The sequence below is a fragment of the Coloeus monedula genome (genome assembly GCF_965178545.1).
Source record: "Coloeus monedula genome assembly, chromosome: 9".
NCBI lineage: Eukaryota > Metazoa > Chordata > Aves > Passeriformes > Corvidae > Coloeus > Coloeus monedula.
The window spans coordinates 8,319,248-8,343,287 of record NC_138789.1 but is presented as its reverse complement, the minus strand read 5'-3'; the positions used below and the strand labels follow the sequence as shown (position 1 = coordinate 8,343,287).

Sequence of the window (24,040 nt, the reverse complement as noted above, 5' to 3'; positions counted from 1 at the left end):
GTCAGCAGGAATCTGATTGCAAAATGGCTCATTTTATAAACATCACTACTTTTATGACTGACAAAAATATGCACGATCAGGTGCCAGCTCCTTCACAAATACGTATTTTATAACTTGGATTGCAAACTACTTGCCAATACAAAATTCTAAGATGCTAAAGGTCTGTTCTCAACCCATAAAAACCAACACAGGTCACACAAAGATTTCATGGATGTTGCTCTTCTGCCCATTCCACATCTGTGTAACTTCAGTAGTTTCAGAGGAGTTAACTCCCAATAAATACATAAATCTACATCTAAATCACACCATCTCCTGTACACAATACTGGATCTGGGATTACACCTGCACTGAAAACACAAGTGAAGTATAGGACACAGAAAAGATAACTGGCCCTTGCCTGTTGCAAACCCACTCTATGGCCTGCATGTCACACTGCATGTGAAGCACACACTTCTCCAAAATTTGCTTTTCAAATTGACTGCCCAGAAGTCTCTTTACAACAGCATAGGCCATATTGTACTGATTAAGTCTGAAAAAAACCCCATTTCCAATTGGAAATGTTTTAAGTTAAAAAATGCATACATGATATCCCACTATTTAAAGCAGAAATGAACTGTAAATGGAACCACTTGCTCATGGTAGCAGCTGCTGTGTTGGAAGAAGCCATTACAGCTTTGCTCTGTACAGTACAGGTTAAAACCAAGCATTCAATGTTTTTTTTTTTAGTTTTTAGTAAGACATGGACACATTTATAATAAGCTTAAGTACAGGGAAAACATGGTAACATGGTACTGCCCAGCTGCCCACACAAACAGGAGACATCCCAGTAGTCCTGTAGTGCCCACTCTTCCCAGTCACCACACTGAATCCATTCCAAAATCCAGGGTCAGCTGCTTCTAATCTTGGGATTCACAGGGGGTTGTTTAGGTGGTTTGAGTTTTTACATTTCCATTAAGACCATTTGAAAATACAGTCTCAGTATAGCAGGGATGGAAACATACAATCAAAAGTCAGACCTCACAGTCTTCATACATTTAAGACATAGTTTTAAAAACCTCTCACAGAGATGTGACTTTGGGTTTTATTGAAAATGAAGCTAAGATCAAATAAAAACTAAAACAGAATAGGTAGAACATTTTATTTTTGTCAAACCTTAAATGTAAAGTATATTAAAAAAACATGGTTTGGAATTTCAAGAACAGGAATATAAACATGTATCCATGTATCTTCTATCCCAGAAAAAAAATCATGCAGGTGTTACAGAATTTGATCATTCTCTACATTCACTGGTATGCAACATCAACTTAATGTTATTCCATAGATACAGAGATGCTGTAAATTGGTACAAATACCAGGGTCCTCTGGCCTCACACTGGAGATGAAGCAAATCTGTTCTTTGGTAATTGGAGAAGGCTGATTTTCCATTCCAATGCAGGACTCTTAGGAGGCCACATTAGCCACTCAGCTCAGAAAATTATAACTCCTGTAGACAGTCTGGGCTACTTTTGTCACAAGAAAATAGTATTAGAGGTATAAATGCAAAGCAGTTAAAATTTTTCATTCCTTGTGGTGGCTCTTCCAGGACAAAAAAAAAAAATCCCAACTCTCTCCTCCTCTATTCATCGTTTAATCTAAGTAACATTTAGACTCATATGCAAAGGTATTTGCTAGATGGGAATGTACACATGCATACTTTCAGTTTAAATAAAGAGACGTGTGTGGAGAATGGCAATTTAAAGTTAACATGACTTGAAGGTACGCCTATAATAAAGTTTCAAGATTTAGTAAACTGGGACATTACAAATCCAAAAAAAGTGTTTCTAGATTTTTCATCTTCCCTTTTTCAACAAAGACTGACAGAATATACATATACAGGTTGACATTTTGATTTATCCAAAACAACTTTCACTTTGCTCAGTTTGCAAGTCCTATTGACTAAAATGTAATATCATTCACAACAAAATATTTTCAGTAAGTGAAACGGTAAGCAAAGAAACCCCAAACTAAGCTCAGAAACTAAGTGGTTTAGAAAGCCTGGAAACATCTACGTGTGCATCAGTGTGTCTATAACTTTTTTGTACACTATATCTATAGACACACCCACACATTATTTACACACAGCCGTGCGCACACGCGCACACACACGTGGGGAACCTGCCGTGGAGATCCAGCTATTGTCTACTCAGGAACAAAACACATCATTTAAAAATGTGGCTAATTTAACAAAACAGAGAAGAAACTGCTGCTATCAAAATATACAATTTGGATTGCAGACTAGAAGGCTAACAACATTAAAAAAATAGTTTTAAGCAAAACCCCTTTGCTTCTGAATAACAACAGGTATCAACCTGCCATAGCATGAATCATCCAAACAAGATTTTATAAAAAGTTTAAACTGTGACCCTTCCTCATTTGTAAAGTTCTTGACATATCATATAGTGCGAGCTCTGGTCTCCAAACTGGAGCCCCTTCTATTTTTTTTCAATCCATACTTCAGGAAATAAATGGCAGCTGAAGGATTCAGAATCTCAAGTGAGATTTGTGCTTTACCATATACCTGAAAAAAAATTAACAGAAGACAGCATTACTACCCTTGTGGCATTTATAGGAATTTTACTCACAGGAATAAAATGCACAGGCACTGCTAAAACAGAATGCTTAGGGAACTAGAAAGTTGCTGAAGAGATGCCATGTGTCATGTACCATATAGAGCTCTGTGTTATGCACAGGATTTGTCCCACTAAGTAACAGCCAGCTACAGCCTTGCCTCAAAGAAAACTCATGTTTTCCAAGGCATTGCATGACTTCTAACATTGAAAGACTGCTGTTAAAAATAACTAGTTCATTCTGGGAGTTCAGATATGTTGTTCATCTGAGACTTTTAAATAGAAAGCCATGGAAAGTTTGACAGTTGGAATTATTTTGACAATTCCCACAGGATTTTTCTTTTTCACTCAATCATTCAAGCAGTTTGCTATGCAATCAACACGAAAAGATTAAACATTCATGAAATGCATGGGCTTCTCCACTCCCTCAATATTTCTTCAAAAGCTTCATGATAATAAAGTTTCTTCTCTACAACATGAAAAAGGTATTGCAGTGAACTTCCCCCTCAGGAGGGTTCTGACCAGAAGCAGAGTCAGAAGGTGGGGAATCATGGGACTAATCAATGATTAATGGTAACTACCCTTCCTTTAAATCCACACTTATTACACTTTGGAGATTATTACTTACAGCCTGTAAACATATACCACTACATTTTATTAACTGCATCATCAGGGAAAATCAAAACAAACACTATTTCCAGGCTAAAACATTGTTCAGATGTCTTAGTTGTAAACAATTCCCTGGTTGTCAGAACTTTTCACTCCCACCAAAACCATAAAAGCATGACCACCAAGGACTTTCAGCAGGAAACATACCTGTCCAAGGTTTCCCAGAAGCGTAGAAATACCGGCCTGTCCAAGTGCCTTTTGTGGTAGCTGAGCTCTAACACTGTTACATCCCATTTCTGTACGTTGGGATCCAGGCGCACTTCATCGTATTTGAGATGAAAAGCTTTAACTACAGCAAACAGGAGAGCATTTGGTACAAACACAAAGACTTTAGTGCTTTTTTATTGGTCAAAGAAAACTCCCACCTCACCCTTCTTTTTTCAGAATGAAGCCTGAGAGCAAAATTAATGAACCCATAACCCAAGGAAGTCAACTACTCCCTAAAGGGCACAGCTAAACATAGAGGTCGATGGCTCTCAGGCTATTCCAGGGTGAAGGGAAAGGGCAGCCAGATTCCAGGGGAACAGCACAAACACACTGCCAACTCAAGCACATTTTCTTTGAGAAACAAAGAAGTTATTTGTGAAAACCTCTGAACCACCAGAGAATTAAAAATAATAATAAAAAAGGTATTTCTGAGACCATTGAGTAGGAAGCCTGGCTATACCCTGAAAGAATCCATAGAAGATTGATGGTAGAATGCCAGTGTAACCCCCAAATCATACATAAAGCATTCTGAGAAATCTAGGAACTGCCAATTTCCCCTGATCTAGCACTCAGTTAAAAATGGTAAAATATGAACTGTTATTTTTCTCTTGGGAAGTATTGTCACATGTGAATTAGGTAAAGCCTAAGCATTTACACAGTGAGCATTAAAACCAAAGTATTTAAGCCTTGGACAATTCCTATCTGGTAACCCAGTCTGAAGATTTTAGTAGTATTGGCAATGTAAAACAGAAGCCACCGGTCTTGTGGAAACTAGTTATTTTTAATGCCATGGTTGTATCTTCTTCTGATACCACGCTCTTAATTTTGTCTTCCACAAAATCAGTCCTCTTTTCCAGATCTATCTAGGAACTTCCTAGAAGGCTGGTATGTGAAATAAGCTTTTTTTTCAGCTGACAAACTAAAGAAATTATCATCTGGCTTGTATCTCTGCCAGATAAATTTCCAAGCTTTGTGAATGGAAATGAAGAATACATATACATTATCTCTGCGATACAATGCTGCATGTATTCATATAACTTCAGAGAAAACAAATAAAGATATACCAGGGCCACACATTTACAGAAAACTTCAACACCTGACAGAGTCTCTCCATTAAAGTTAAATGTTATGGAGCACAAGAGCATCCACTTCTGAACCTGAAACAAATCACTCCTAAAGCTCACTGATGTGCTCTGGGAGGAACACCTGAAAATGGCAGTCAAAATTAAGTATTTGTTCATGAAGGTGACAGCATTCAGAACCTCCTCTCCAACGTTCACTTGTAAATGTGAAATTAGGCTGGTTTGCTATGTGAGTATGAAACAGTCAGGCCACGCACAAGGAGAACTAAAGAGCAAAGTTTTAGAGAACTCAGCTAATGAAATGTCCTGTGACAAAGCAATTGAACAAATAAAACCAGGTTGGCAGACTCTGGCCCAGTACACATTTTATTGAGGAGTTCTTTCTGGTAAGCTACCTGCTTGCTTTCCAACAGGACAGGGACAAGCCTTGAATACTTGGTAACCACGACAGACCCAGAGACATGGAAGAAGAAATGCAAATCCCAGAAACCACATTTGTGAAGACTATTGAACACTATAAATATGGCAAAGCAACAACTTCAGATAGAAATAGATACATAAAACTGGACTGATACTCTCTGTGCTCCCTTCATTTACCTGTTTTCATTTGAGGGGTGAGTGAAGTCATTAGGAAAAGTTCAAGAAATACATTTTTATCAGGAAAATATTTTTAAAATACCATGCTTTGAAGCAATGGAATGTATTTCTAAAATTAAAGATCCATTTCAATGTATGAATTAAGACCAGATAATACCTCTTTCACTTGAAAAACATAAGAATTGGTACATCTTCAGCCTGAACTGTGCAGGCTGTGCTTGTGATCTTTTGGCATGTGAAGACCCAGAATGTCAAAGCAAGTCAGAACAACTGCTACAGCCCTCCATATATCTATATATAAAAATATTAAAATTAATAGGAAGCAGCACGTAACTGCTAGCTAGACCTTCAATATTTCACTGCATTTTTCTTGGCTTTGCTTTTCACAATTGCCATTTTCTCAGTATCTCTATTTTGAAGTGCTATTTCATTCTTTCATTAGTCTCTTTTGTTAAACTCTTTCCTGTGGCATATTTTTACTTTTACAATGACTTTCAGGCTCTTTCTCTCTTTCCCTGCTCATTCTCAATTCCTTCTTTAAGTGACTCATTCTAATTTCTTGTTCACAGACCCATCCTTAGCTTTCTGTCCCACCCTTGAGTCTTCTTGCTGCTCACCAAAGTAGCATTCTCTTTCCAGATTCTAGCCCACATACCAAAGAGGGGCACATACAAGACCTGATCAAACCTGCTTCCTCATCACACTGACTGCAAGATGACAAAACTGAACTACGGTGGGTTTGGGTTTGCTGCTATTTTTTTTTCTTTTGTGTATATCTGTTGGTTTGGGGTTTTTTAAACAATCTGAAACCATAGGACACTATCAAACAGTCTGTTTTCTAAGGCAACTCCAAACTGAAGCAACAGAGAAGAGAAGCTGACAGACTCCTTAGATATTATGGCCCACCTCTCTGTCAGAGGGGTGAACTATGCCAGAGGAGTGCCTCAAAGCACCACAGTTGTGGGGACTCAAGAAATCTGTTCAGATCTATGCAATCATAACATCTAGCTCACTTGAAACTCAAACTTTTTAAAACTCTGAAGTTTTTGTCAAATACCAGATCATATCTTCAATGCTTTCTTAGAGGCATACTACGTGATTAATTCTCTCTTCAAAATAGCACTGGAATGTGAAGACAGACTGTGAACCCCTTATCTGTGAATTGCTGGAATATGCATTGTCTGTTCACCCTTTTTTTAGAAGACTGGAAAGTAGATTTGTACACCAGCTATTTGTGACTCTTGTAGCTGACAGCTCTGAGAAGATTTCTATGAGCTTCCGCAGATCAGAGCAGAACAAGCACAGAGGGCATGGGAATATTCGCTTCCTTGAGGAAACCAAAGCCCAAAGTCTGCTCAGCCACCTGCACCCAACAGCGCTTTGGCAGCACTCTGTCATGAGCATAAACATCCTACAAGAGCCCCCAAACACAACAACAAACCCCAAACCAAGGAACAAAATAAATCCCTTACTTTTTGCAAAGATATCGACGGGAGATCCGTCCGGCAGGAGCCAAGGCCAGCCCTTGAACTGCCAGGCGGGCCCCTGGACAAACACGGCCACCACGCGGTCCCTGGAACACACAGAGGGGTGGGCATGGGCATGGCCTGGAACATTTCAGTCACCTCCTGTCCTAAACAGGCAGCATGCCTTAGCATAGCTGCTGCTTTTATAGAGCAGGATAGCACATTTAACAACCACACCTCCAGCACAGCTGCTTTTCCTCTTGTAAAGAAAAAAAACCATTCAGGTGATTCCTCTGGGCTTTCAGCCCTGTCCCTTTGCAGAAGGCAGCTCAGTTTCTCATGTTACAATTTTTAGAAGCCAGTGTTTATTTGTTGTCGTAGTTACTCTGCTTTTGAAAAGTGCTCCAGCATTTTCAGAGATAATCTTCTGCGAATGGCACTGTAAACTGAGATGTGCAGATTTAAAAGCCTTTATTCTCAGCACTGCTGACTTCCAGGCTGAAAATTCATGAGCAGCAACAGCTGCTAAATTTCTGCAAAGTGCACCAGCTATTTTAAGAGTACACAACCATTACCTGTGGTCTAAGAAAATAAATTTGTGATTAAGATGAAGCTTTTGCATTAGTAAAATTTAAAAAAACCCACCTTTGAGAATAAACGACCTCCCACATATGGTCTACTTTTCTCTTGATCATTTACATCATCCAACTGCGGTTCCTACCCACCACAACAAAGAATTACCTCTCTAATCTAATCCCCAAATTTAATTTATCATTAAATCCACTAAATCCCAAATGGAAAAGAATAATCAAGGTGAAGTTTTGTGGTCTAGAGGGGTCTTTTTGCAGGTTTTGTAATGGCTTCCTTGGATAAAACCAAGATAAAAAAACCCACACCACTTCATGTCTTTGGTCAAAAGTACTTCAGAAAGTAGTTTAGATGGTTCTTAAAGGTTTGATCATTAAACATTTTAAGTGCTATTTAATATTCAGAATTTTAAATACATGGATTTCTGATTAGTTCAAGGTCTAAATACAGAGAATAATTGATTTAGGAACAGAACCTTTTCAAAGTATTCCTCTCCATTAAAATCTAATTTGGAAATTGCAAAACCTCCAAATATGTCATCATCCATGTCCCAGATCTTCTCACTTGTGAGGAAGAAGTAAAAATGCTGCATAATGCACTTCATCAGATAACAAAAAGATGTCAAACAACAATAAAAATGCTTCTTCAGAGTTTTCCTGTTCAAAGAGAGCTATTTTTTATAGCCTTGAAGAATGGACTACAGACCAAATAATCCTTCCCAGCTTCTTCATAAAAGTAAAAACTACCTACAATTCCCTTTCTGCAACTAGGGCTCTTCCTTCAGAAGTAAAACTCCAGTAGCTCCAATACTGGAATCACAGTTCAGTCTTACTGTCTGATGTATTTTCTTTCATTAACTATTAAAAAAGTTGGAATGTCAGATGCTGATGGCCTGCAAACATATATTCCCAACAAGCTCTCCCTCAGAAAACAGACAGGAAAGGAGTGGTTTTCTTGCAGACATGTTTCAGTGACTTGCACATTATGCTATCACAAACCAGAAAAATAATACGAACATTTCTATTTAAATTTCTGGAACATTTCTGGCAAAATTAGTAATAGTAGCTGTGCTGCTCACACTGTTAAAATGTAAAGTGTTGCAAGTTTTTAGATGAATTTAGTTTCATCTTATTTTCACCTGAAAAAAAAGACTCCTATACAGTTAATAAAATCCAGCCTTATATCTGTATCTTCACTTTTCAGTAGATTTCAGGGCATTTTATTGGTCCCCTTCAAATTCTGCATTGTCCTGGTAAGAAATTGTGTAAAGGAGAAATGTTCTTACCAGTCTTGTGGCATAAGTTTCAGAGGTTGATCTACGACTCGGTAAGGGACAGTGACGCTGACTGTGGTTCCCCCAGGCTGCATCTGGTCCTTCCTCCTCTGTATTAGAGTCTCATTCTCTCGTTGACAGCCCTGCTTCTTCTTCTCATCTGATGGTACAAACCTTAGGGAACAACAAACCCCTCAGTAGACAAGGGCAATTTACTTGATGGGATCAGCAGGAAAAGGAACAGCTTTATCAGAGCTCGGCACTATTGACAGCAGTCTCTGAAGCCACCTCGTTTTCACGGTGCCAGGTCTCCATAACTACCCATTCAGAACACCAAAAAAATGTAAGAACAGTATTTCAGAAGCCTTCACGATAAAGTCATACTAAAAGGTCCTCTGTGCCTCAAAAATACAGCCTGACCCATTCTTAGACATTTGGGGCACTCCTTGTTGTCTTTATATAGTACAGTTGCTGATGAGGAGCCAGACTACAACCTGCAAAGTGACCACAACTCTTCTTTTTAATGACCAAGTGTAACCTGGGCATTAAAACAGTTGCTTCCTGGAGGAAATTTTAAGAGCTCTTGGAGCCATCAGAATTATTACCAATTAGAATTTTCTCAAGAAAGCTGGGATTTTTGGTCAAAAATGGTTTTGAGTGAGGTTTTGGTTTTTTTGGAGGATGGTGAATTTACATTATCAGTGATTCATTTGGTTACTATGATGCATGACACTACAGGTTTTTTTGGTTCGTTTTCTAAATAGATTCTGTGATGGAATAAATGCTTGTAAAATCCGGATAATGTGGCCCTCATGTCATATGTAATCTCCATATGACAAAAATAGATGCTAAGATGTGACACAGCTTTCCTCCCTCCAATTAATTACAGATCCGCAATCTTTCAGGCCCCCCCCCCCCCCCCCAAAAAAAAACCCAAATGCAATCACATTTCAAGGCCCTCTTATTTGTGGTGATAATAAAATACCCAGAACAGGTCTCAGAATTGGCATCATAAATGTGAGAGTAGTGTGAGCTTTTTTACTGATACATCTCAATGGATTCTGAGATAGATAAAAGAAAGGTAACAGAGCCATGTCTTTCACAGAACTAGAAGTGTGTCGTGGAAAGGGAAGTTGGTGGGACCAGCAGCACCTTCCAGGCCAGCACAACAGCAGAGTTCAGCCCTGTGTTCTCCTAATATTCTACTCAGAACCACCCAGCTGCAACACAACCCTATCTGCTGCTGACATTTCATTGCCAAAGCTTCTGATAAAAATAAAACTGTTTCCCTTAACTGAAGAAGTTAGCAGAAGGATTTGTGGTACATTTTAAAAGCACAATACATAGTTGGTAACATTTCTCTTCATTACAGTGCACATGGTGCTTTTGAGCAGCTTACTAGATTTTTTGGGTAAGTTGTTTGCAGCATTTCTATTTGTTCTCTTCAATCTATTTCTATTTGAATACTGAAAACCAATTTGAATGTGCTTTAACAGGCAGGCTGCACTTCCTATTGCTGGATAAACAGGAAAAAAGAATGCAAGATTGAATATGAAGAAAAGTTTGTTATTCAGTCAACTTGAAAATACTAGTTTTCCCTACATATCCAATGAGAAAATGACATTTTGGGGAAAAAAATCCCCCACAGCAAACAAACAAACTTTAAGGCAGCGGGTGAAAATTGCCAATAAACCTCCAAGCAAAACTGTTTTACTTTCCCAATGTAAATTAACAGATGATGTCCCCTCATACTCCTCATGATTTAACAGTGTTTCAGAAACAGAAAGTCACAAGCAATTTGTGAAACGTGTGTCCAAATGCATTCAATTGATACAACTGCTCTGGGAAATTAAAAAAAGCCCAACACCTGCAAATGACTATGAATGGTGCATTAAAGCTGACTAGCACTGCAAATACAGAAAAAGCATCACAGGTGTGAAACGAGGAGCTATAAACCAAATTATGCTTATCTGTCTAGTACATGTGAAACACCATCATTCTGAAGGAAATACAGACCAGAAAGCTGTACAGGACACTGGGAGAAAAGTACACATTGGCCACCTAGAATATATTTTTTAAAGTTAAGAGAATAATTTCCCTAATAATTGAAGTAATTAGCAAATAGTTAGCATTTACATACATTTTATCCATCACGACAGACTGACACATACAATTGTGTGCTACACAGAGGCATTCGACTGAGTTCTGCACTGGAAAAAGCCACCCAGTGTGACACCAGAATTGAAGTATTTCTTACCAATTTGCTAATTTAAAAACTCCAAAGTGATGAGCACACTCATGAGAACTCCTAATGGCCTGTCCTGCCAATGTATCACAGGTTTGGCTTTGACAATAATAACTGATAGGAAATTCTGTAACTTAAAATGAGGACTTGCTTGGTGGTCCTTCAGCTTTTAAGAAAACTACTAATGAGTCTCTCATCACTCATTAGAACTAAAGGAATCTGGGCTGAAAAGAATGAAAATAAATTTTAAAAAATAATACAAAAGAATTAGAGAAACAAGCCCTCAAACACCTTTTATCCAGGAGGCAGGCTTGATAGGAAAAGCCAGGATCACCTGAAATGGTGGGCAGCTTGAGAAGAATTTTGTTATTCTCTGTCCCCTGCACTAAACAAGAACAAACTCTTACAGAATATGTAAATAAAAACCAAACAGCCCTACACACATTACAGTGATAATCAAGTATTCATCTGAACAGGGATCTAAAAGGTCACATTTTAAATTTAATTTGTAAATGTGAGGAAGCAAACACATTTTAAATGGAAACAGGAAAGCAAAGCAGCCATCCCAAATGAGAGTAAAGGCAATATTGTTGTGCTACAGAGGAACAACTTCACCACTCTGAGGCCTCTCAAATTTGGCTGAAACAGGCACTCTCAGCTTTAAATGTTTCTGTGTATAAGAATTCATTTCAACACTAGTTTTTGGCAGTTTCTCTCCATTTCAGCTAGAAACTGTGTTACAGCCACTGAGGCACCATTCACTTGTGCATCAGTTATGTCCCTTCTAGACAATGGCTTCGGTTTTATTCCCTGGAAAAAGTCTGAGTGTTTTTGAGTGCAATTCCCTAGGACACAACACAAAGATATCTTGTTAAGGAAGAACTATCAATGAGCAGATTCAAATGGAACAGCAGAGAAGACAACTGTCACAAAGCAAGCATTGAAGCAAGCACTTACATACAGATAAACACACAGAGTACAGGAATAAAGAACAGCTTACAGAAAGTTTATGGAATTATAGGCCTGCATTTCCGGGAACCATTGACTCAGTAAGCACAGTAAAAGTCATGTGCTCAAGGATTGAGAATCAGTAGAAATTACTGTATGATTATACCTACATATGGCCTATGTCATCACTACCTGGATAGAAAACACAAGCATAAGAAATCTGAGTACTAAACACCAAAAATCCCATCTTCTCTTGGAGATTATTTATATTACTGTATGATACTACAGCCCATGGCTTAACTACACATTTGTACTTGACACCTTTTACACACCAGAAATGGGGTCTGAAACCTGAGTGTGCAGGAGCTTACAGTTTCCTGCTGCTTCTCCAGATTACTTTCCCTATTAAAAAATGGAAAAAAAAATCCATACCTACTTAGAATGCACTTTTATACCCCTAGAAGGGGTAGAAAATTAATAGCCCTCACTGTTAATTACCAAAATCATTATCCACATGAAAAATGGTGCACTCTCACTTTCCAAAGGCAGCAGGTCCCTTCCCTAGGTAACAGGCAAGTGATTGAACACCATCAGATTGTGGGAGGTAACTGGTAAGACACCATCTACTGAACTGCCTGAGATGCTCCTGTCTCAGCTCTAAACTCACATCCACTGCCAGCAGTGCCTTTAAAACACTTTCACACTGGGGTCAGAGCAGCACTTTCTGGCCCCCAGCTCAGGCACACTGAAAAATGCATGAACGGAGAAGAAGGCAACTCACCAGCAGCTGAGATCACAGTAATACACATTTGATTGTGTTCAGAACTGAAGACTTATTTTTACAACCCTCTCAGTATTTCTGTTAAATTACAGTATCAAAAGCTTTAGACACCACCTATTTTTGCAAGAGAACAAAGCTTTTTTACACTACATCATGCCTGAATGTATCCCAGATACCTCACTCAGTATCAAAGCTGGATAAATCTCCAGTGAGTTGCCTGGCCACATATGGTGAAATGCATCACAAGCAAGAGCATCATCATAATAAAAATACATAATCACCACCTAATCATTCTCATCTGCCTGATGGAATTCCTGCTTCACTTTTGCTCCCCGTAAAGCAGAAGCCTTGCCTCTGAAAAGCCTGCTTCAGGTATTCTCAAATACTCAGTCACAATTTCACACAGCAATTGTGATATCCAGCCTCGCATTCAGATAGTGAGTAAGAATAAAATGTATCATATAAAATATTTTTAAAAAGCATCACAACATACCAGAATGGATTGCAGTTCTGATTTTAAATTAAATTAAATTACATCCTTTTACTATTTTAGAAACTCCTCACTTTATGTTGTACTTGGCTCCTTAGAAAAATAACCTTTCAAAAAAGTTAGCAAGAATATTTGCATATTATCCAGCAGGTGAATTGCATATATTACAATCACGTACAAAAACGCCTCCCTTCAAAATCTAAGTTGCAACAAATAGAAAAGTTAGATATCTCAAAAATAAAATCTTAAACCAGTGCCATGCTTTGGGTTTGTCATATGTATTTCCTTCTTCACATGATAGTTTTCCTGCTTTCCATATTCTTTACCTTAAAAGAGAGCCTAACATTAGTGATAAATTAAAGATGCTAAGCGTCATACAAATGTCAGCCAAATTTGGCATAGAAAACTAATATACTACAGAGCTGTGAAAAGGCTTAGTAAAAATGCTGGTATAATTAATAGGTTTCTCTCAGGTCTTGACAATTCAATTTAAGTCCTACCATAGAACTGGATGAAGAATCTCCTGTTTATTTTACAGCCACCAACCTAAAATATCTGGCAATGATACCACAATTAACTTTTCTCATATCCAAAGTGACCATGCACTGCAGTCCAGTTCCTTACAAAAAAAAAATCCAGGATTGTAGACAAAAGGTATCCTAAAAGACAGAGATTCTCAGCTATGATTGAAAGTTTTGATCTCTAATTATAATTTCAGCTTTCCTTATTTTGTTTTAAGAAACATTTAAATGGACAGCATCACAAAAGTTGATTTATGAAACCCAAATTCTCATTCTTCATGATCACACACTTCACAGACTGTGCTGCCTGGGGGATCAGCCACGGAAGAAAAACCCATCCTATAAACAGCTTCCATATCCCAGCCATCCCGGGTGCATCATCCTCCCAGGCTTCTCCTACGTTTTGTCAGTCTCCCCTGCAATGGCTCTTACCCTTCCAGCTCCAAAAATCTCTCCTCCAACCTCCTCTGATGGCAAATACAAGCAGGCTGACTAGCTCTAGAAATACAGGAAATGCAAATCTACCTGCATCTTCCTCAGCAGGGGTAAGGGCAGTAATATTAATTTAGGTGTGTCTTTTCTACTTGGACAATATTTCTTTATCCCAAAACTTGCAGCAGTGACAGGAGTCTTTGAAATTTCTGCTCTTCTGTCAGACTTAGCAGAAAGGGGGAATGAGTTAAAGAAGGTGCTGACTTAGAGGCAGGAATTAGCTAAGTCTTCTTTCCTCAGAAAACCATCACATATCTATCAATCACACTCTACATCAAGGCTAGTTCTACACTCTGCATACCTGAACAGTAAAAGCAAACCCTGAAGCTATTCCTGAACAAAGTACTTCCATAAATCTGAATGCAAAAAAAATACAGGCCAGGTGGCATATTTTCCAGAAGAATGCTAGACCTGTCATGGCTAAATTAATATTTTGCTCTTCTGAATTCTGCTATTGCACTTCTGATTCATTAACATACCTTGCTTCTCCCCTTTCACTTTCATATAGGCTAACTATACAGTGTCCTCCTTTGAACCCTTCAACTTCCTTTCAGTTTTTCTGGATCATGTTCCTTGCACTCTAAATATGAGCATCCTCTTGGGACAGGCCTTGGGAAGTTGACTGCGGCTCTGCCCCGGTGGAGCTGAGAACAGCTGAAAACTCTGACTCCTGGCACAGAGGCACTTAGACATGACAGACAGGTGCTTCATTCCTTTCTGGGTACACCTGAGCCAGGAAGTCACAAATTACACAGATGCAAAATCCAGGGCTTGTTGTGTGGTTTTTTCCTAACTATAAAAACCCACATAAACAAACAACACCCTCTGCCAACCCAATTAGCTCAGTGCAGTGAGTGCTTGCACATTAAAGTGTAATGTTAACAGCCAGCCTTCTCTCAGAGTCAGTATTGCAGAAGAGACACCAAGAGGCCAGTGCACTCACGGGGTCTTTGTGGCAGTAAGCTAGGAACTGGAATTAGCTGCAGATCAGAAGGCACCTGGTATCTCAGAGCACAGTTTTAAACAAGTCTAGGGCAACTCCAGCAGAAGCTGTACCACCACAACAGCCTGGTTTGGACAAAAAGCAGTGTAACAGTATCACAAAGATGAGTGCTGGAGATGATAAAAAGATGACCCCTCCATTTTTTGGACATACCATTGCAGACAACCTACAACAGTGTATTTCTCTGTGAAAATGACCGTTCCAAAAAAAATTACCTGATATTTACTGATAGGCAAGTCTAAAACCCGTGATCTGTTGGACAAGCAGAAAGATTCATTCACTCATCATGAATTAAATCTTACTATCAGATGTGTGATGAGATAAACAAGTTTTAGCAACTCACTGGTACTTCCCTGGATGCATCTGCATCAATACTCAATGACAATATGTGAACTTTAGAAAAAATTCTTTACTTGCATAACCAGCTGGGATGCTTGGCTGATACAGCCCCTCTGGTCACCTTCTCCTTTACAATAACTGTGGTCCTTTCCCAAAATCTTTTCTGAGCTCCATGAGCTCCCTTGCTCAGCTTCTCTCCACCTTCTTCCATGGGAAGGGTTGTTCACTGATCACTTGCACGTGGCTGCATAGATGTTACATCAAAGAAAAGCACTGCACACATTCCAACTGCTACTGCAAGAGTCTCCTCAATCTGCCCCACGAGTCACAACTGAGCCAAAACTCTGAATTAGGATTTTGCTCTTTTCCTACTAGTCAAGAGGAATTAATATCTTTTATACTCTGGTCTGTAAAACTAGCCTGTCACAGGAGAGTGGATGAACCCTCTTGCTTAATTACTAATTAGGTGCAGTATAACTTTGTATCTGAAAACAATTTGTTATACAGTATGTCCTAATCAGCTACTTACTTCAGATCTTGCAGAAGGTCCTTTGCATTAAGCATGGTTATTAAAGAGGTCGTGGCTGCTGGAATAATGATTATGGGAGTTCGAGATCCTGTAGAGATAATAAAGTTAGGCTTGCTTGGAGGGGTTTTTTTGTTTTGTTGTGGTTGTTGTTTCCTCCCCTCCCCCCCTTTTTTCATTAAAGGAACTATACATAAAAACAAAACTCTTGCTGAAGAGGTCCCAGTCATGAAAAAACAGTCAAGGAAAATCAACAGTCAAGGTTTTCATTCACCAAAGAAAGCAGACCCTTGTATCGTGTGTCTCTCAACATGTGTGGGACCCATATTTAGCAAAACAGAATGCTCTTATGCTATATAGAATGCATGCTATATATTCCACTGCTTGCTTATATTGCTGCTTGTAGTGTCAGGAAAAAAAAAAACGAAGACTGGGCACAATTCACACAAAAATGAAAAGGATCATGTAACTAAAATTGACTCACCTTTTTTCTGGTTTGGAGGTGGTCTTGCTTGGGAAACTGAGAAAAAAAAACCAACAAAAATTACAGCAGAATGAGTAGGACATAAATCCAAATGTCATTGCAAGGCATCTGTTTAATTGCAGGAGTGAATAGGGACGAGTCACACTACAGTCATTAGATCATTTTTACAGATGCAAGACACTAAGATGAAGAAGGGGTTTATAATTTGGGTTTGAGTATTCAGAAAACAAACAGCTTTTGACCATCTGAAGGAGATGTTAGGAGAGTTGAGTCAATCTCTCCCAGTTTTACTGAAGCTGCTCATTCCCCCTCCATCCTCCACAAAAGACACCATGGACACAACACCATGGACAAAAATTTCCAGCAATCTTGAAAAAAGCTGCTTGTAGATCTTCAGTACAATAGTGCTGAACCAACAGGAAAACCTTCACAACAAACTGATCTCCACAGAGCCTCACCTTTTCATTAGTAGTTATTTTTGTACATGACATCCGTGGGATTTAGCTATCCTGAACACATATAGAACTTTCAACAATCAAACCCTGAATTTCAGGCTTACTCAGGTTAATTTTGGATTGCAGTTTGAGTTACATGAGGTCTCCAGGTGTCAGAAACAGCCAAGCTTGACACTCAAGGGGAAAACCACCCAAGCAATCAAAAAAAGGAGAAAAATTAAAAAAAAACCCAAACAAAATTACTTCAACCACCAAGGACACACACAAAACCACTACTGGACTGATAGAAACCAAAGAATTGCCTCCACCTCCCCAGTAAAATGTTTCCACTTCAGTCTTTGAAGTTGTGACCACCTCAGTAAAGGAGCTACTGCATTCCAAAGGCGGAAAAGCATCTTTGTTTCTTCATTTTGGTGCTATTACTGAATTACCTGCCTTCCCCAAATAAACATTTTATAGTTCAGTTTTCAGGAGAGAACTGTAGCACTTGATAATCATCATCATCATCCATGTTTATCCTAATTCAGAAAATGGTGAGTAGTGGAGAGATTGATGCAGACTAGCTCAAGTCTCAACTGCTACTATGCATGACAAATTTCATTAATTGACTTCCAATTGCATAGCACCAACTTGCTCATGTTTATTTATGACCAACTGTTTCAGAAACTTCCTAGAACAGTATAAATATTCACAACACATACTTGCCATTGTTGAAATATTGAGACCATATCCTTAATTATCTTTTCCTGACACTGTCAAATGCACAGATATAATTGGCAACACTATATTGAACTACATGAACTTTACCTACTCAATGATTTTCAATTATTTTTTTTTAATCTAGGTATCTCCTTAATGTAAAAATGTTCTTTAAATATATGGGCAGAGCCAGCTGTCCTAAGGAGAAAAAAACCAAAACAAAAAGGTGGGGGAGGGAGAATAGGCATCTGTAAGAAATTTAACAGCTGTACAAAGACATGTTAGGAGAAAAGCTGGTAATGTAAAATGGTGCCAAAAAGTGTAATTTAAGAGCACATCTCAGGTATTTTTTCCAAATCACCACTATACAACAGTTTAGCCTAATTTAACTAATGCTTCCTATGTGCAAAGCATCCTCCTGCAAACAGCAGGTTTTAGTTGCTTTGACTGCTAAGAATAGAACAGCTGAATTTTTAAAATATCAAAGTATCAAAAGTCAAAAATATCCTAGAACAGGCAGAAAGAGAAACCTCTTCTGACTACACTTTTCTTTATTCTCTCTTCAATTTCCAATCTAGAGGCAAGATAATGGATGGGGCTGGCCTTAGAGCAGAGCAGTATCAGTATCATCTATATACAAACCCCACGCTGCTGGCAGGAAATGCCCAGGAAGTCACAGCCAGCAGCAGGGACTGTGACAACTCAGCCACATTTCTGTTCTTGCCACTTCTACCCTTTTCATGCTGCTGTCTGTCAACTCCATCTGCATTAGGATGCTTAACGGGGCTAGTGAGAGAAGTATGACAGGCAGCATGACCTTTCCAGTTCCAAAATAACCAAACAGAAGAATCTGTGCACAACAGCATTTAGGCATGCTGAGAACATTCAGTATCAGAATGGATTTTGGGGGAAGAAGCAGCTGTACAATATTAAGTCTTCGCATTAAATCCTGCAAACAAATCTCAAGGAGTTAGCAAGGCACACATTGAAAGCATTTAGTCTCAACAAGGATATACAGTATTCCAGCAGCACTTCTAGAAAAAGTATATTCATTTTAACTGGTAGCTTTGTTTCCAACCGCCCCCAGAATGTCCCCAGGACCTTCATAACATCATCTTGTTCTGAAATAGCACTTCTCACATCCACCAAACCAAAAATTCTCACAGTATGCAACCAGGGGCAAATCTGCACACCACTGTTTGCAACCACTATCCCTCTCATGTACTGCTCTTACACACTTCTAAAAACTCATCATAAGGGTTTCTTATTTAAACAAAGCACATCTTTCAACCCATCACTGAATCAAAACTTGAGATTCAATCTGACAGACAAATGGACTTGGTAGCCAAAATCTACTAAAAGCGAATTAAAAACCCAGTTGAGGACTTTGGCCCCATTACAAATACCTTATGTGCTAAGAAGTGTGAAGAAGTAATGATAACACATTCAGAGAACTACTTATTTCTGATATATTAATCCTAGAAGTAATAATATCTCTTTTTGAGATTAGCTATTCTGTTTAAGTTGTTTACCCTTGGAGTTTTAATCAGCTCTTGTTAGATATTTGAGTGGGAATTCTGTCAAATTTTAATTGGTGACATACCAAGCCCACGACCAAGAAGTTTGTAACTTCTTAATTTCAGCAGTGCATCCTTTCAACGGGCTAATTGGGGAACACACTGAAGGGAATGACCGCAGGTCCCACGGTACAACATTAAACAAAAGGCTGTAGCTTTTTCCAACATATGCACAGTTAAAGGCCACAAACAAATGACCCCTACTTCATTCTTGAGCTAACTAAAGTTTTAAATAGCACTTCTTTGAAACTCATGTATCTGGGACAGAAGCACAAGTGACAGTGGGCCCCCTTACCTGGTCGTGGCACAGGCTGTGCTGCCGGAGTTTGTGTTTTTCGAGCAGATGCACCTTCCTTTGAAAAGACAGAAGAGGCGACATTATCAGCTGACCTTCGTGTCAGGTACACGAGTTTCTCAAATGAACACAGAGCTACAGAAGGTATCATGATAATGAGAGCAGTATGTTTCCACTAAAGAGATGGAAGAAATAGAGAAAATATTCCAAACTCTTTATAGATCCTGTTTTAGATTTGAGGAGGACAGACAACCTCAAACTTTTATTACAGTCTTACGTTTTAACCAATCATAAACTTGTTTTAATATACCTTCAAAGAAACCTTCCCTACTTACAGCATTGTTGCATTTCACCTATCACTTTCACCACGGGTTAGTCATGTAAATATAAGCAATTGGCTGTAGAAATTTCCAAATGAGATCTGCTTATGCTCTGGATGGAAAACCAGGACTAAGAAAGTGCAATGCCTTGAGGAGTTTCAGGGCTCAGAAATAGCACTCTCATGATAATTAGTTCTGCTCATGCCTTATCCAATTACCTTAATGTAACACAAAAAAGACCTGCACTACTGTTTATTCTTGTTAACTCCCCAGAGTCAACACAGCACCAAAGAAAACAGTGAGGTCACACGTCTGCTTCCAAAGCAACACTGAATTCCTGCAAGAACAAATTCTGCTCTCAGTTACTGCTGTGAAACCTCACTGAACATAACACATAGCACCAACATGCTAAGAAGCTGCAGTATGTTCCAGCCACTTCTATCTGCAGAGCAGACAGGAGAAGAACTTTTTACATGAAACCATGGATTTTATCTGAAAATTACTTAAACACTATGTGAAGTATCCTACAAGCATGAGACACTCAGCAAGGTCAGAGATCCCACTCGGAGAAAAACCTGTTGGAAAGGACTGTGATATGGCACTATCAGACTTCTATGTCCATGCATAAATAACAGTGTGTTTTGTAATTCAAAATAAAAGAAAGCTTATGAGAGGGCTCACATTCCATGATTTAAATAACACTTAGAGGAACTGCTTTTAAGTTTCCATCATGAAAGTTAAAACTGTTTATCTCAGGATCTCTGAAGAACAAATAGAAGGTCCCACACAAGCCCATAGAAAACACAAATTTACTCAAAGCCTCTTTCCTGAGCTTTAGTGAAGCCACCCATGATTAGTTACACTAAGCTAGAGCTGACATTTGGTGCAGTGTGCACCTTTTGTAACTTTTACAGGCACCAACCTCCCATTAATCTTTAGTATAAGGATTTAACCCTGCACTGCAAGTAATGGGTCTATCCCAAATTTTACTGTACTCTTTTCTGAATACCAACATTTATGTAGGGCAGTTGAGTCAGTACCTGTTATTTTAAGACTTACTTTTACAGCAGCAGAGGAAAGGTATTTTTGCCAATGTCCTTTCACAATAATTACTCAGAAAACGATAAAAATGAAAGTAACACCACACTCTGGAGGAAGAGCAGCAAGAAAGGCTGACTACCTTTGAGACAAGCCTTGCAACTGAGAAACAGCATCTTTCTTCTTACTTCCACTTTCCAAGAAAGCAAAAATAAAACATTTTGCACCTCTTCCTGTAGAAAGATACCATGTTCTGTGTCAAAAGAATGATTCTGTGCTGCACTAGTTACTCATTTTGAAGAAACCAAGAATTCCCCCATAACACTTCCTTAAATTCACGGTGCTTGATGAAATGTAAAGAACATTATCAAGCTAAAGAAACATCAACTCCTGCAATGCTAAGTTTCAAGTTTCTAAATCCAGTTCAGACACATAACCATTACTGTGTGCTATCCCCCACCTCCATTCCTCCTGCCACCCCTACAGAATCAGCAGTGCAGCTTTGCTGCCTCCTCTGCCACTCATCCAGTGCCTCCCATGTCTCAAACACACCCTGCAGCAAAGGGAAACAACCAGGAGCTGCTGCAGAGAAACTCTTGTAAAGAATTATAACCAAATCAGTGACTTGAGCCTAATGAAGTTACTGGCAAATTATCTGTTTGGGAGTTCTTGACACTCTCCTCTGAACTGCCTGCTCAACAGCTATTCAAGGGAGACTTGGTGCAGGAGTCTTAAAACAAGAAGGGAAGGCCTTGAGAACATGGCAACTGAAAGAAACAAAATACACCACCCCCAAACCAACAATGATGTACAGAAAAAAATCACTTTAAAATATCTGATTAATAGTAGGATATAAATTCATTTAAATGAGTAAACAACGCTTCCATGCTTACAACCATTCTATCTGTAAGACCAAATTCTGCAAATCAATAAATTATGGAGGTCACAGCTTTCAGTTGTATAAATTGGTACCTTAGACTATGATAATCTCAGGAATGAACCTCCCTCAGCCCACAACTCCTGACATTGAGGTATCCCCAAAGCTCAGCTGTCACCTGCTGAAGGTGTACCATCAATCCTTTGGAGGAGATTTACACCCTTCTCTTTTTACAATTTTTAGTGATCTAACCACCAGCTCGTAGTCTGTAAAAGCTGCAGCCAATGTAGCAAAGGAAGCTGATCAATATTTCACCCCCACATTTCTCAGAAGATTTGTAAGGAGAAATGTATACTATTAAGGTGAGGAAAAGAACGGATGTACAGAGCTGAGATGGTTGATAAGACCTGCAAGTGGAGAGGAAAACCTGGTGTCAGTAAGGAAGTCCTTATCAAGATAATTTTGTTAATATTTTCCTTTGTCCCGCTAAGTTTGGATTTAAAATTAATGCTTTTCAAAAGCATTCAGATAGAGATATAAGCTTTTCCTATGACGACACACTGATTTAAGACAAGCTCTGTTCACAAGGCAGGTATAACCACAGAGAACTCCATGCCAGGACTTCTCCCGAAGAGTATTAATCAGACAGAGTAACCTCTGTAGCTGCCTTATCCAGCCACACAAAGGAGGTGCTGCTGGTGATTTGTGGCATCTCAGCTACTCAGAGGCAACTCCTTGTTTGCATGCTCTCACTCCCTGTAAAGGCAGGAGTTACTTCTTACTGAGCACACAGGAAGATATTTCAAATCTTCTCATGTAAAGTTTTTAATCTAAAAGTTACTCTTAAGTAACCAGCATGCTGCAAATTCAAACTCCAGTTAGGGGAGCTTTTGTTCATGCAGCTGTACCCTAAGCATCACAAGCAGCAGAAATCACTGTTTAGCTATTTAAAGAACATTCATTTCCTCAAAATTTCTGAATACTTAAACAGTTTTGCTCGAAAATGACATACCTAATTCTCATGCATAAGCTGTTTGACACTCTTAAGGAGTGTATTATGAATATTCATAAGTTGAAACTAATTTAGTAACAAAACCATGTAATTTGAAAAATACAAATCTTCTTTAAGACGACCACTTAACGTTGTATTTTAACCAAAAACATATTACTTGGTTTACTTGTGCTAATTTACCATAGAAAGTTATATATATATTTACATAGTTTACTTATGATTTACATTTAATATAGGAGATTTAACCATTCAGGCAACAACCTGATACAGGATGTAATCAGCTCCATACTTTCCTGAGCCTCACTGCCTCATTTCCTTATAGTGTTGGATCTGCTTCTCCATGGGACTCATTTTAGTGCTCCTGTTTCCCGTCATTTTAGACATTTAAAATATCTCTTCTCAACAATGTTTTTGTGTTTAGTGTATTCCTTATGCTATTTAGCACTGTCCTACCTAAACACCTAAAAATACTGGGTTCACAAACCAATGCATGAGTGGGAAGCAGCTCAGTACATGTGGTGAGCACGTCTGGTTAGTACAGCTATGGTTGCATTTAACTTACTCAAGAGTGGGTGTTGGGGGTTTCTTTGTTTCCTTCCTCTTAGACACCTTTTAAAAACCTTTTAGAGTGTTCTCTCACCTTTCTAAAAATAACATTTTTTAAAAACAGCAATTATTTGTACTAATCAACAAAAATTACCCATTACCAATATTCACCTGATGGATTCATCAGGACCCAACTATTATTTTCCTGTATTTTAGAAAACCGTCTGTATTTTAGATAGTTAGCACTTTTCTTAGGTCTAAATGAGCATTAACATCCACAGTTAGGTTACTTTCATTTCCCAGCTGGAATGACAACTTGCCTGCTACACTTTAGAAGTCCTGCTACACTTTAGAAAATAAACCCTAAATTATTAAAGGTATCTTATGGCAGCTTCACAGGTTCAAATGGTGGAAGGAAAAACTATTTCATTGCATATTCCCTCCTTTCCCAACTGGTTTTTACGGAGAGATCCATAGAGTCTGTAGTATTTTGACCTTTTAAAAAACCATTAGGAGCAAAGGTCAGAGTTGACAATTTGATGCCATCTTGTGGCTTTAATTTGGTAAATTTAATTACTATCTTGTTCCTTAATAATATTTAAATTAGTCCCAGAACTTCACCCAAAAATCTGAAAATTATTGGGTAGCTTGCATGCTCCTGGCCCAGAAGCAGCAGAAGCAAAAAGTAACATTTGATTCTGCAAGAAGTGTTAGCAACTGCTCGCATGTAAAACACGAGCAGCTTCCAGCTTCTCCAGCCATGACAGAATTCACCCAAGGCCAGCTCTGTTTGTGAAGAGGAATGTAGTAAAACTTGGACTCAAAAGAGGAAGAAAATAACTACATGTGGATGGCAAGCTTGCAAAATTATCTTTAAGAACAGACTTCAATGTATCTATTCAAT

At 38.6% G+C, this 24,040-nt stretch overlaps 1 protein-coding gene across 1 annotated transcript in view; it reads right to left on the bottom strand.

Annotated features, from left to right (window-relative positions):
- Positions 1–1,084: 1,084 nt before the first annotated feature.
- Positions 1,085–24,040, bottom strand: part of CDC73 (cell division cycle 73) — a 101,719-nt gene continuing 78,763 nt past the window's right edge. Inside the window, exons 11-17 of the mRNA XM_082286849.1 lie at positions 19,344–19,401; positions 16,318–16,353; positions 15,837–15,924; positions 8,501–8,662; positions 6,634–6,734; positions 3,423–3,564; positions 1,085–2,557 (exon numbers count right to left, since the gene is read on the bottom strand). Coding sequence (XP_082142975.1) covers positions 2,521–2,557; positions 3,423–3,564; positions 6,634–6,734; positions 8,501–8,662; positions 15,837–15,924; positions 16,318–16,353; positions 19,344–19,401 — 624 coding nt within the window. The 3' untranslated portion in view covers positions 1,085–2,520. The remainder of the gene's footprint in view (positions 2,558–3,422; positions 3,565–6,633; positions 6,735–8,500; positions 8,663–15,836; positions 15,925–16,317; positions 16,354–19,343; positions 19,402–24,040) is intronic.